The 13,726-nt window shown below is 46.8% G+C and overlaps 1 protein-coding gene across 2 annotated transcripts in view; it reads left to right on the top strand.

The window, feature by feature from the left end:
• VIRMA (vir like m6A methyltransferase associated) overlaps positions 1-13,726 on the top strand; it is an 811,754-nt gene that overhangs the window by 305,661 nt on the left and 492,367 nt on the right. For both annotated transcript variants that reach the window (XM_086966010.1, XM_086966009.1), the window contains exon 14: positions 3,613-4,157. In XM_086966010.1, the coding sequence (XP_086822136.1) occupies positions 3,613-4,157 (545 nt within the window). The remainder of the gene's footprint in view (positions 1-3,612; positions 4,158-13,726) is intronic.

Genomic DNA, 13,726 nt, shown 5'->3' with positions numbered 1-13,726 from the left:
GGTCCCTTAGAGTGTCACAAATTACGCTACAACTCTTTGGGCCCTCTTTAGTACCTATGCCCTAGGTACTAGAGGTATCACTTACTAGGGACTTAGAGGTGCTAAAGGCCTGGTCACTTGGGGATCAAGTGATCAGTTGTCTTGTTTTTGGGGAAAGAACACTGGCACTGGGGACCTGGATAGCAGGAACCCAATGCACTTTAATCAGAGTTGCATCAAATACCAGGCAAAAAGTGTGGGCGACGAATGCAACAAAAATCCAGTTTCCTACAATGAATATTTACAAAGCAGTATGTGTCCAACTCCAAGACCATATTAATGGTAGTCACAACTACCAATCTGGCTTCATATCATGCTGCAGCACTGAGACCGCTTCCTTACATATTGTACACAATGCCATCTTGGACACAGATGATGCTCTCTACATCCTGATATTGCTGTATCTCTCACCAGCCTTCAACAGAGTCCACCATCCCACCCTCATACAAACCCTGGAGTCTCGAATGGGATTCCCAACTAATGTCCTTGATTTGTTCGCCTCCTTCCTTTCCAACTGACATCAGTCAGTTCACATGGCCACCTCCAAGTCAGAAAAGATCCCTATCGCCTGTGGAGCCCACCAGGGCTCCATACTGTCCCTGCCATTTTCAGCCTTTAAATGGAGCCATTTAGTGCTTAACTCGCAGATAACAGCATTAGGATTCATCAGTATGTTGATGATAACTTTACTTAAAAGTCTGCTTTGCTTCAGACATCCAATGCCTTAAACACTGCTTACACATCATCCAAACCAAGAACACCCGTGCCTACCTGAAGCTCAGCCCAACCAAGGCAGTCTTCCTGTTATTTGCCAAGAACAACAAACAAGACAGAGTATAAACCTGACTCAATAACATACACCTTGACAGCTTCGAACCCCAACATTCGTCAAATGCCAAGTCACTTAGATTACCCTGGTCACAAAACTCATCCTCAAGAAACAGTGCCTAAAAATATACAGTTTGGTACTAGCTCTCTCTGCTAAAGATAGGGAAAACATTTCATCCTAAAAGTGACTTAAGAGCTTCTGTTCAAGCCCTCGTACTCTGTCATCTGGGTGATAAAAAAGTCCTACTCCATGAGCACTGGCACCCCTAAGGGGCATCTTCTAAACCAGCTGCATCATTTATGAAACAAACATGACCAGCGCAGCTGCTTATCTTGCGGACGAGCTCTCCATGGTGGTTCTTGGTGCACCCTCAACCAGGACACTATCAAACTGCAGGCAAAAAAATGTTTTAAAAGAAAAAATAAGGCAGCACACCTTTTTCCACCTAAGATCTGGAACATCATCCCCATATCCATCAGGCCAGCCCCAACGCAGTTCCAATTTATGAGAGAGTTGAAGACTCACCTCTTCAAGAACACTACATCACAATGTAATACACAACTTAACTTCCCCTCTCATTACTTGTTGACATATTGTGTTCTTTGGCTGTGTACTTTGCTCTGTTACCTTTTGGCGATGTTAACGCTATGGAAACACCATACACATATGGAGGCACATATCTACGTACATACATAATATATACATACATACACACTGAACGTTGTACACAGCTCTCGTAGTGCCATGAGTGCTTGCACCTAGAGCCTATTGTAAATAGTCTAACAGACATGTCCGTTGCGCAACCAAATGGTAGTTTGGTGCATGGGAAATTAGGCTTGTATCTGCTCCCTAATCCTAAAGCGCGTAAGTGCAGATCTTGCATAGAGGTTGAGTGCAGAATATGGCAAAAGACCAGGCCCTAACAGACATCTCTGCTGTGTATGACCAAAGACCGTGCACAGCTTGGGTTAGCTGCTTTAACGGTTGAGCTTAGGGTTCTTTATCTGTCTGTTGATGCAAAAGACTACGAACAGCCAGACTTAGGTACACAAGAGGTTTCGCCTAGAGCCTGGCCGAAGACTTTATGCAGTCAGAGAGGAGTGCACAAGAGTCCACATGTGGGTTCTGGCCGCAGGCAAGCTAAACCAGCCAGGCCCATTGTGCACAACCAAACTGCTTATGCTGCCGGTTGACACAGGCTCTGGCTGGAGTCCAGTCTATGCAGCCAATCCCTGTTGAGCAACAGAGAGTTCTAAAGTATATCCTGAGAAGACCTGTCTGTGTGCCTGCTTAGAGAGCGAAGTAGAATGCCTTGCCCTGCAGGAGGAGTAATCCTATTACTGCCTAGCATTCCCACTGCCGAACCCGGTGTCCTGGCGTTACCCCTGACAATAAGAGTAGTCTCTGAGGAGTCACTGCATTGGCCTGGATGCCACAACTTCTGAAGATGTATTTCCACCTGCACCTGATGAATGTCCACCTGGTGTGTGGTGGCACCACAACTGTTGTAGATGAGCATCCTCTTGCATCAACCCAGGAGGATGCACTTATCAGAAATAGCCACTGATCAAAGATCACCCGCTTGCCTGCATTCTGAGTGACGGTTGCAACCGCCATTGTGACAGCAAAGTACTCTGTTCAACCCAGTGGTCAAAGAGGCACCAAACTGCTATCCCCGGGCTACCTTATTTGGAATTGAAGCCAGGGAGGGTGTGAGATCACTGACCTCACCTGCGCTGCTGATTCACCACACGTCTTGAAAACGCAGTGTAGGTCTGCTCCCTCATAAATTGAGAGATGGTTCAACAGTCAAAAGGATGAGATTTTCTGCAAGAATTGTAGCCTTTGCCAATATGCACTTGTTGGGCTTAAATACTATTGAACTGGCCTATCAGCTTACATTGAGGTTATGTATAGTGATTGTCACCTTAGCCTAACCTATGCCCGTTCTGTAACTCTTCCCAAGTTACCCTGGATAGAGCGGAACTAGTGGTGGGCAGGCGGGCACCATAGAGGGTGTTAACATTTCACTAGACCTTACAGGGGTTAACAACCTTGTAACCGAGCTACCTTTTGGAGTGTTGTAGTATTTAGCTTTGCTTAATAATTGAAGGACTTGAGCACTGGGCTGGGTAGTATATTATTGTCTGTTGGTTGTTGAGTTCTGATCTCTGTCCTGCTTGAGAAGCCTCTGCTTGCTTGCTCTCACTTTCCCTGAGAGTCAACTGCTGAAGAAGCCTATTTGTCTCAGTTTGCATAGTCTTGCTATAACAGACACCAGTGGCAAATGACCTCAACCCTGACAGTTGGGCCCAGGAGCACCTGTGGCCCAATGACCTGGGTCTCACAGCATGTCATTCTGAGCTGCTGTAAGTGCTTTTTGAAAATAAAAGAATCATAGGTCCTGTGATCTTTTTTGTAATTGAGAAACAGGAGTCTAGAGTCATTGAAATATTTAAGAAACGACACACATGGAAATTTATGGAAGAGTTACCTAAAAGCAGATTGGTCATGTTACATATTGATGTCTAGTGTTTTTCAGCAAAAAAAGAAGACAAATTCACTTCCCATTGACTAAATAAAGTTTTACAAAAGTGCATATGTAACAAACCTCTAAATAAGGGGAAAATAATGAATAAACTGCTGTATTTAAAAGATGCTTAACATACTGCTTTTCATGTTGGTAGGAAACTACAGTGAATTGATGGTTTAATATTCCTTGTGTTCTCATGTCTCCTGTTAAGGTCAACAGAAAGACCTAAAGTGGAACCTGGCTGTCATTCAGCTTTTCTCTGCAGATGGAATGGACACCTTCATCCGCATCTTACAAAAACTGAACAGCATTCTTATTCAGCCATGGAGGCTGCATGTGAACATGGGAACCACCCTTCACAGGGTTACCACCATCTCGGTGGCACGGTGCACACTTACCCTACTAAAAACCATGTTGACTGAACTACTGAAGGGCGGCTCTTTTGAGTTTAAAGACACACGCATCCCCTCTTCTCTTGTTGCTTTACACATGCTCCTGTGTTCCATCCCAATCTCTGGCCGTCTCGATGGAGAGGAACAAAAAATTCAGAGCGATATTGTTGACATTCTTCTCACATTTACTCAGGGTGTTAATGAACAAGTGACAATGTCAGAAGAGACATTAGCCAACAACACATGGTCTCTAATGTTGAAGGAGGTTCTGTCTTCTGTTTTGAAAATTCCTGAAGGATTTTTCTCTGGACTTGTGTTGCTATCAGAGCTGTTGCCTTTTCCACTGCCTTTGCAAACCACTGAGGTAAGTACACATATTAATAGTATCACTTACAGTTAAATGTTTAATTTGTATGATCCCATGCACTACTGATAAATGGGTAATTTACACCCAGGTTTTGGGTAGTCTTATCACCAATGAATCTCTTCAATGAACTGTCCATGCAATTATGCAGCGAGCATTGGTAATGCCAGTATGTCTGGTTTTAATGTGATAATGCACGTATGAGAAACAATTTGTGCCTTGTCTTTGTGTATGCTATGTAGTTTTGGCCTCGTATGTCTACCATTTTTATTCAACAAGAAACACTACGGTAAGAGAGGACCTCGGGGAGATTTATAGACCTAGCTCTGGGTACAATCCCCAAAGAACTTGAAAACAACAAAAGGTACCAGAGGGTCTAAAAACAAACACAGCTCAAAGGTGTACGCTAGCCGCCTAATCAACCACAGTCCCTTAATCACCATGGGGTCAAAAATGTTTCGACACAAAAGGCTCTCAAGGGATGAGGAAAATACCCATCAGTCACCATACGGATCCGCCCTTCATCATTTGGGATTTTATCCGGACCACCCGTCTGAGAAAATCGGTGCCACAATCAAAGGATGACCTGGTGGTAAGGAGGTCCCTTACGTGGTTATTGATTACAGTGTGGTCTACCACTCGATCTTAATGAGTGGAAAAAGACATGGGACTGGGGTGTGCAGTGCGAATAAATGTGAGTGAAAAAGAAACCAAGACAAAAGAGTGTGTTAAAATTGGTCAAAAGAGCACGGAACGATATTTATTCTGTGTATGCCCTCAATACCAAGGTTAAAAATATATGTAACCTTAGGCAGTCAAATTAGGTAGACTGTCTGAGGTAGGGTCGGTCGACATGTTTCAGCAAACATGGACTATTGCGTCCTTGCTTTCATCAGGACCAGGACTTTAATGCTAGTGCTACTGCACAACGTGAATAAATCATAAAGTGAAAAGGTGACAAAAGGAGAAATAAAACCAGTGCAAAAAGTCACCTGTATAGTCCAAATGCCATTACAGTTAGTGCTGTTCACTGTGGAAAAAATAAAGGAAGTGAGTGTCAGGTTAGGCTATCTGTATCCTATGAGCTATAGAGTAAGTCCATCGTCTATGGATCAACAATGAAATCACACTGAAAAGATGTTGATATATACACTCTTCTTGTTAGAGAGTCAGTTGCCATCCATTCGGAAATACATATTAACCAAACGCCATATAGTTCTTACCTTAATCTGTAAGGTAGACTTGCCTCACCCCACCTGGCAGCGGCTCAGGGGAAAATGAAGCACCGCTCTAAAAAACATGTGAAACACATGTCAGACATAGTGTGCACATCAATATACAAAGCACCCCTCTACTGTCAATGACCGTGAATCAGCGAGACTCGCACAGATATCTAATGCTACCGTTCCCAAGTATGACGAAGAAACGCCTCCGTCGTGTGAGACGGGCTCGTTTGAGAACGGAGCATTGCCGCGAGTAATCAGGTAGGGAGCAGCTCGTCTTACCTTTCCGTCGGTACTCCGTGGCCGGCGTCCTAGCCGACTGGGGAGGTACCGGAAGGCAAGACCGAAGCTGTATTTCAGACGCGCTGCCATTGGGAGACAGGTCACGTGGTATGCACGGACGTATGTTCTTATTGGTTCCGCTCGCGACTAAAGTATAACAAGCATGCCCATTGGTTATCCCAGTGTAAACCAGTAATATGATTGGTAGATTGGCGGCCACGCTGGGCGAGGTTTAATTTTGTGTGTCGGTTGTCAAGGAAACTATGGGGACAATGTAGATAAATGCGATATCAGACGCATATATATAAGAGGTAAAGTAGTGAACAGACAGCACTCGTTTCATCTTTAGATTACAGCCTCGTGATATATGTTGTCATGAAATACACTGTAGGTGTGTACTGAAAGGGATTACATGTGAAAGGGTATTTAACCAACGTAGACCGAGGTAATTTTCACAGTAAACCCATGCGCTCATGCACTAATTGGTGAAAGCAGACATGGTGTAAATGTCCACGTGGTGGGCGTGGGCCCACAAGGGGGCTAGTGAATACTAGCCACAGGAAAACTGTGCCAAGGACCAAAGAGGTTCAGTGAGGACATATTCATATAGTTGGTAATATCTCAGTTTCGGGAATACATTGCGATTGGCAGACTACAAAGTGGACCATGGGATTTCATCATTCAGACCTTCATGATGTGTGTTAAGTTTTAGTACCCATCTTTGTTCTTTAATCAGTAGGTACTTCGCCACATCCGCTGTGTGTGATGGAATGAAGGGTTGTTCCAGGACAGTCCAATGAAATTCCGTAGCTAGATGTTTTGCTTCCAGGAAATGGGTGGTTAGTTTCGTGGCCTGTCTAGCACATCGAATGGTGCTTTTATGTTCCGATATTCTTATTCGGACTTTCCGTGTGGTCATACCCACATATTTATATCCACAGGGGCAGGTTATCAGATAGATCAAACGCTCACTGTTACAGTTGGTAAACTTCGTCTGCTTCCAAGGTCTTGATGTGCCAATATCAATTTCGACCGACTTTGTTGTCTGCGCACACACCTGACAATTCCCACATGGGTGATGTCCCTGGACTGGAGGGAGGTTCCATAGTGAACCTACAGCTCTTGGTTGGTCTTCACGTGGTCTGGTGTGCACCAGTCTGTCTTTTAGGTTAGGACCCCTCTTGAAGGAGACTAAGGGACGTGGAAGGGTCAAACGTCCCGAATCCAAATTTGGCCAATGTTTCCGAACCATACTTTGGATTTTGTTGGAGAGATTCCCAAAGGTATGAACAAAAGTTAGTCGATCCAGTGTAGTCTTTGGGGGTCTGGGTTCCAACAGGGCTTGCCGATTATTGTTCATTGCTCGTTTCATGGACTGTTGGACTAGTCTGGGGGGGTATTTACGGGCAACCAGTTGAGTACTCAACATGCTGGAGTGTTTCTTAAATGCCGTAGTTGTTGAACAGTTTCACTGAACCCGTAAAAACTGGCCAAAAGGAAGATTCTCCTTCAGGGATTTCGGGTGGTAGCGGTCAAACAGTAACAGCGAGTTTCTGGAGGTGGGTTTTCTGTAGAGCTCTGTTTGTAGGCCCTCTGGTTTCGCAATGATTAGTAGGTCAAGAAAAGCCAGTTCATGATGACCTATTTCAATGGTGAACTTCAAATGATTGTTTCTGCTTTTAAGCCAACTCAGGAATTTGATGCATTTTTCTTTTGTCCCTCTCCAAACTACAAAAATGTCATCGATATACCTTTTCCAGGTCCTCAGGTTATCGATGAAGGGATTACAATCATTCAATATGTGGTCTTGTTCAAATGAGTGAACGTATAAATTTGCCAAGCTGGGAGCATAAACGCTCCCCATGCTGGTTCCAGATGTTTGTAAGTAGACCTGCTCTTCGAATTGAAAGAAGTTCTGTTTCATAGCCAATGTGGCGCAGGCCATTATGAACTGGACAGGTGTAATGCTGTTCAGTTCCCTGGAATCCAGTAGTTGGTGTACAACGTCCAATGTCTCATCCTGAGGGATGGAGGTGTAAAGTGCCTCCACGTCAAAAGAGACCAAAAGGTCGGTATCCATGTTGAACTCGATGTCCGGTATTAATCTTAACAAATCCGTCGTATCTTTAAGATACGTGGGCATTTCTTGCACCATCGGTCTCAGGAAATGATCCACGAAAGTGGAGAGGGGTTCCAGGGCCGATCCTATCCCCGAGATTATGGGGCGTCCTGGGGGTGGTCGCTGTTCTTTATGGACCTTTGGTAAGGTGTAAAAATATGGCATCTTTGGATGTTCTGTACATAAGTAAGAGGCCTCGGCTGGTGTTATCCATCCTTCCGAGGACGCTTCTTCCACCAGCGTTTTGATGTTACGTTTTAGTTCTTCAGTAGGATCATGGTTCAGGGCAGAGTAAGCATTCCCCATGTTCAGTTGTCTGAGGCACTCGTTGCGATACCATTTTTATTCCCCAATCTTGCAGGCCAGACATAGGAGCCACAAAAAGAGATGTCTCGATGATTTCTATATGCCAGTGTTAGCAAGCTTTTGCATATGAAAACTAAATAGACTGTCTATGAGATGGTGTGTTTAGTTCAGGGGCCAGATAAAAGATTGTGCACCAACATTTCCAGAATATATAAACTTGCAGTGGTATGGTAGAATGTTCCGCTGCTTGCTCCTATCAATGCAAAATGGTTTCTGCAGTGGTCCCGGTTTATTTGGCAGTCATTGGGAAACGTCATTGCAAAGAAGTGCAATCTATGTATCATATAATAGGTAACACTAATTGTAAATTAAATTTAGCCCCCCCAAAAAATGTGGTGGAAAATGAAAATGAATATACCAAAGCATGTATACACGAATGCTTCATCCGTTTTCTGGAGCCTATGTACCAAGAGGTCCTGGGCCACTGTTGATGAAGCTTTGTTGCTACTTATCTGATAGAGACTGCTTGCTGCAGATTTCCCCAAGTGACAGACTGGATCTGGAAGGGTTTTATGTGTGCAGTACCCCTGCATGCCGGTAAGTGTCATTGATCAGCTCAGCCTCGACCACACCGTGATGTCTGCGGGACCTATATAGGCGCCACCTAGGCATACTAACATCAGTTCTCTTCTTGCTGCGCCAGCCAGCTCTGATCAGAGCAGATCTACCCCTCAGTTATTTTTTCACTGGATTTTTACGACATTTTCTCAAGAGTTTTACCTCCTGGCAAGGTAGGATATATCAAAGAAGACCGGTTTTAAGCCCTGCAGAGCCTGTCACTGGCTGATGTCGGTGACGGGCCACTACCTTGTCTTGAGTGCGACCACAACACAAAGTCGTGCTCTTATTGCCGGTCCATGAATTTGAAGGCTTTAAGGGAGCGATCCCTGAAGCTCATGATGGCCTTCTATGCAACTCTGCAAAAATTAAGTCCCGGTCGAGGGGACGGCCCAGGGATCGTTCACAGCTCCCACAGTGGTCCTCATTCTACTCTAAGTCCACGGGACACTCAGGTAAAAGGTGCAAAAGTCAAAGCGGTCTTTGACTTTTCCTCATCGTCCATTGACGCAACTATGGAGCATCAGCACTCGAGGCCTGGGTCCTTGAAGCCTGGGTCGATTCTGTTTCTCCCTGACTTTCTGGGAGCCAGAGCAACCCCTGCCCAACTCAGAGTTTCATGAGGCCATGCACCACAATGCACTTTCGGGATCTGCGGTGTCAGAGAGGCCCCATCTGATTCTGCATCCATGGCTCCAGTCGTCCCCCAGGGATCCATACCTGGTTCCGGACCAGCACCCTTTGTACCTTCTCAACCTTTCCCGGCGCCAGCCCTGATGCGGATGCTGCAGGGACCGCCAGCGCCCCTAAACGGCGCCATCCCCATTGTTATCCATGACTCTCACACTGGCAGGACCTTTACTTCCTAGACCGGCGTTTGAGCTCTATTCTCATGGGCTAGGACTCGGTGAGGATTGGGAGGGATCTCTGGTCACTGAAGAATATCAGCCATACAAAGTGAACCCTAATATGGACTGGTGTATGGAACTGGGTGAAGCCAGTGGACTGGATACATCTACAAGTACAGGTTTGCTTTCTTTCTCTCCCTACTGTGGCTACGGAGGAGGGAGCCTCATATGTAATGGTGGCGCGGAGGACACTGAGGTCCTTGACCCTCAGTTGCCCTCTGTGTCAGTCAAGACCAACATCTTGGCGAAGTTGCTGCTACTGGGAATAATTACTAGGCAACCTGCATCTGTGTTAGTAGAGCCTGTATTCTGTGATCTATTTGCAGATGCTCATATTTCCTCGAAAGTGAGTGGCTTAAACCTCGCATTGTGAAGAAGTATCAAACCCAAGGGGCAATTCTGAAAATGGGTCACTAAGACTCAACAGCAGCTTTGTGTCCAAGGCAGTGAGTGCCTGTGAAGCCAGACAAAACTCCACTGCCCATTCATGGTGGCACCAGAGGTAGTGGTACATGAGTTGTATGTGAAAGCCACCTCATGTTGAAACAATAATGCATTGAGTCTGCTTAACTTGTTGAAGTTTGCCTTCAAAGTTGGAATGGAATGTCACAATGAGCTATCTACGATCCCATGCAGTAGGGGAAACAATATGTTGTTGCAACAAGTGTTGAGCTAGGAAACGGACAAAATGAAGGGGACTCCTGCTCACATTCTGCATCAATCTTGATCGCTAAGCATTAAATAACTCCCATTTGAAAGATCCGTAATAAGGGGAAGACTAGCAGGGGCGGGAATTCCCTTCAAATACCAGGCCAAATTTGGCACTGAAGTATTACATGCGCTGTGGATTTTAATGTTTTGCAAATGAGTGAATATCCGAAAGAGGAGTCGCATTCTTCTCCAATTAAGAAAACTTCCCTTCTGATAGATACATCTGCCAGTGGATTCCTCACCTTGTGAATATCCCCCTTGCGTCAGCAACGTTCGAAAAATTCTTTGTAGCACGCCGGCGTGGACAACGTCATAGGAGCATGGCATCGCGCGCGACTGCGTCGGACGTCACCGACTCCATATTAGGCCTACGTCGGCGTGATGACATCAGTTGCCTTTTTTCCGCGTCGTCGACGCTAACGGTTTCTGGGATCTTCTGTGATTCAGATAGTGACTTTGTTACTATTGGTGTGTTACTGTGTTTCTGTTCTTCGTCGAAGATGTCGTCGAAGAAGACTGGGTTTAAGCAGTGCGGCTCGTGTGCCCGGATGATGTCTATGACAGATCCTCACGACGATTGTTTGTAGTGTCTGGGTTCAGACCATGATGTCAAAGGCTGTCGTTCCTGCTTTAAGATGAACCCTAAGGCTCTGCGAGAACGAGAGGCAAAATTTCTGGTAAAGAAAGCCAAGAGATCTTTGAGGTCAAGATCTAGGCGCTCGAGATCGAAGCAGAAGTCAAGATCGAAGTCGAGGTAGAGGGCCAGGTCGGAGTCGACATCGAGGTCGGCTTCGGGACATGCTTCAGGTTCCTCGAAGAAAAAACACAAGAGGAAGAAGCATAGTTCAAGGCATCATTCTGGGTCATCTGACTCGAAGAGCAAGTCTTCTTCTCGAAGATATAAAAAGGGTTTTGTGTCTCCCTCTCCTGTTTGTGAGCCTGAAGGTGGTGCCTCGCCTGTACGATCTCGAGAGAAATCTCTGGATCCGGAGCTGGAACCGAATCCGGATTCGTGTCAGTCTTCGGAGCATGAAGAAGATGTGGAGATTCCTCTGGCACCGACTCCAGTGGATAACCCAGAGGGTCAAGAGGAGCCGAATCCGGAGCAGCCTCCTTCGGAGCAGCCATTGGGTTCGTACCCTCCCTTTCCTGGTCCTGGTCAGGACCCTTCGCATTTCCTTAATGCCATGTTTGGCGTATATGCGAGGGTAATGTACCCCTGTGGAGCACCTGCGGGTCCGAAGGGTCCATTGTCGTTTAACTTGGGTGTCACTCAAGCTTATGCTCTGGCGCCTTTTCTGCCGTTTATGCCGACGTCATATCCACCTTGGCTCGGTACGGCGCCGCAGAGGTCATGTCCTCCGCACACGGCTTCGCCGGCTCCGGAGCGACCTCGGGATTAGGATCGGGGTTCGACGCCAGTTCCGGCTTCCCATCCTCCAACTTTTCCGGTTCCTCGTTCGAATCCGACTCCGTCGGAGTAATTACCGGATCCGACGACTTCGGTTCGTCTGGAGTGGTCGAGGCGTAGAGCCCAGCGTCTCCTTGAGGAGAAGGAATAGGAGGACCCTGATGTGGAGGAAGAAGAACTTCAGGAGCAGGACGATTTTTTTTGTGGATCTCCATAGTGCAAGTGAGCTAGAACTTTCTCCAGAATGGGGGTTGCCTGCTGTTTCGGATGCACCCTCTAAGGATGTGGCGCCATACCATGTGGGTATTAAAAAGGCTGCTGAGCTGTTAAATTTGACTTTACCTACAGTGGAGTTCAAATCTAATATCCTCACGGAGGTTTTGCATTCGCCTTCTTCAGTTGTTGAGCCGACTCTGCCATTCACTGAGGCTCTGACTGAACCAATTTTGGAAGTCTGGAAAAAACCATTATCTGCTCCTGCAGTGTCCAGATCAGTGGCGAGGCGATATAGGGTGGCACCTGGTGACCCTGAGTTCTTGACTTTCCATCCTTCGCCGGAGAGTCTGGTGGTGCAAGCCGCTTGTTCGAACAGGTCAGCAGGCTCTTTTCCCTAGGTACCTGGAGATAAAGACTCAAAGAAATTGGATCAAACTGCTAAAAAGGTTTTTTCATCAGGTAGCATGGCTCTGAAGTCTACAAATGCTACTTGCCTGCTGGGCAGATAGGTGCATGCCTTAATGGATTCGGTTAAGCAATTGTCATCTAAGCTTCCGGAGGAAGATAGAAAGAACTTCAGTGAGGTTGTCTCTGACACTCAGGCGGCAGCCCGCCAGGTTATTCAGAGTGGCATGGACACGGCGGACTCTGTGGCTAGGATAATGGGTTCTTCAGTGGCCACCAGAAGAGCCGCTTGGCTAAAATCTTCTGAGTTTTCAGCTGACGTTCAGGCTGCTCTTATGGATTTGCCTTTTGACGGCACTGGCCTCTTTGGAAAGAAAGCGGATGCGGCATTGGAGAGGTTCAAAGATAGCCGGGCAACGGCTAGGTCTTTGGGCCTGCAAACTAGAGGCTCTTCCACCAGGAAGTACAGGGGCACCTTCTAGAGTTGCGGGCGATACGTCTGGCGCTCAAGGCCTTCCTCCCTTCTCTTCGCGGTCAGTCGGTTCAAGTCCTGACGGACAACATGACCACGATGTGGTATGTCAACAAGCAGGGAGGAGTAGGGTCGCAGTGTCTCTGCAGAGAGGCTCTGTGTCTCTAGTCCTGGGTTCAGGACCACCAGATTTGTCTGATGGCAAAGCTGGCCGGAGTTCTGAACGTACATGCAGACATTCTCAGTCGGCAGTTCTCTGCCGACCACGAGTGGAGGCTCCATCCGGAGGTTGTTCTCGACATCTTTCAGATGTGGGGGACTCCTCGGGTGGACCTGTTCGCCACTCGCGAGAATGCTCACTGCCAGTCATTCTGCAGTCTCCAGTATCCGATGCAAGGAGCTTTGGGGGACGCATTTCAGTTGAGTTGGGGAAGTCAACTCCTTTACACGTTTCCTCCCATACCCTTGATTCCTCGGGTTCTGAGGAAGATTCGCCAGGACCGGGCCCAAGTCGTATTGGTCGCCCCGGATTGGCCAAGAAGGGTGTGGTACACGGATCTACTCCACCTCTCCTCTCACTCGCCGCTCCGTCTCCCTTTCAGGGCAGATCTCCTCTCTCAGATGGAGGGGCAGGTTCTACACCCCCACCTCCAGACATTACACCTTCATGCCTGGAGATTGAACGGGGCAACCTGAACTCCTTTTCTCTCCCTCACGATGTGGTGGATGTCATTCCTTCGACCAGGTGTGACTCCACCAAGTCCATCTATTCGTATAGGTGGTCTAAATTTGTTGTTTGGTGTAGGGAGAAGGCTATTGACCCTTTGAGGGCTCACTTGTCCGATACTTTGCAGTTTGCTCTTTCTTTGGCGCCGCAAGGATTTGCTGTTGCCACAGT

This window comes from Lissotriton vulgaris, chromosome 4_1 (genome assembly GCF_964263255.1).
Source record: "Lissotriton vulgaris chromosome 4_1, aLisVul1.2, whole genome shotgun sequence".
Lineage (NCBI taxonomy): Eukaryota > Metazoa > Chordata > Amphibia > Caudata > Salamandridae > Lissotriton > Lissotriton vulgaris.
The sequence above is the reverse complement of the archived record's forward strand: the minus strand, read 5'-3'. Positions and strand labels throughout refer to the sequence as shown.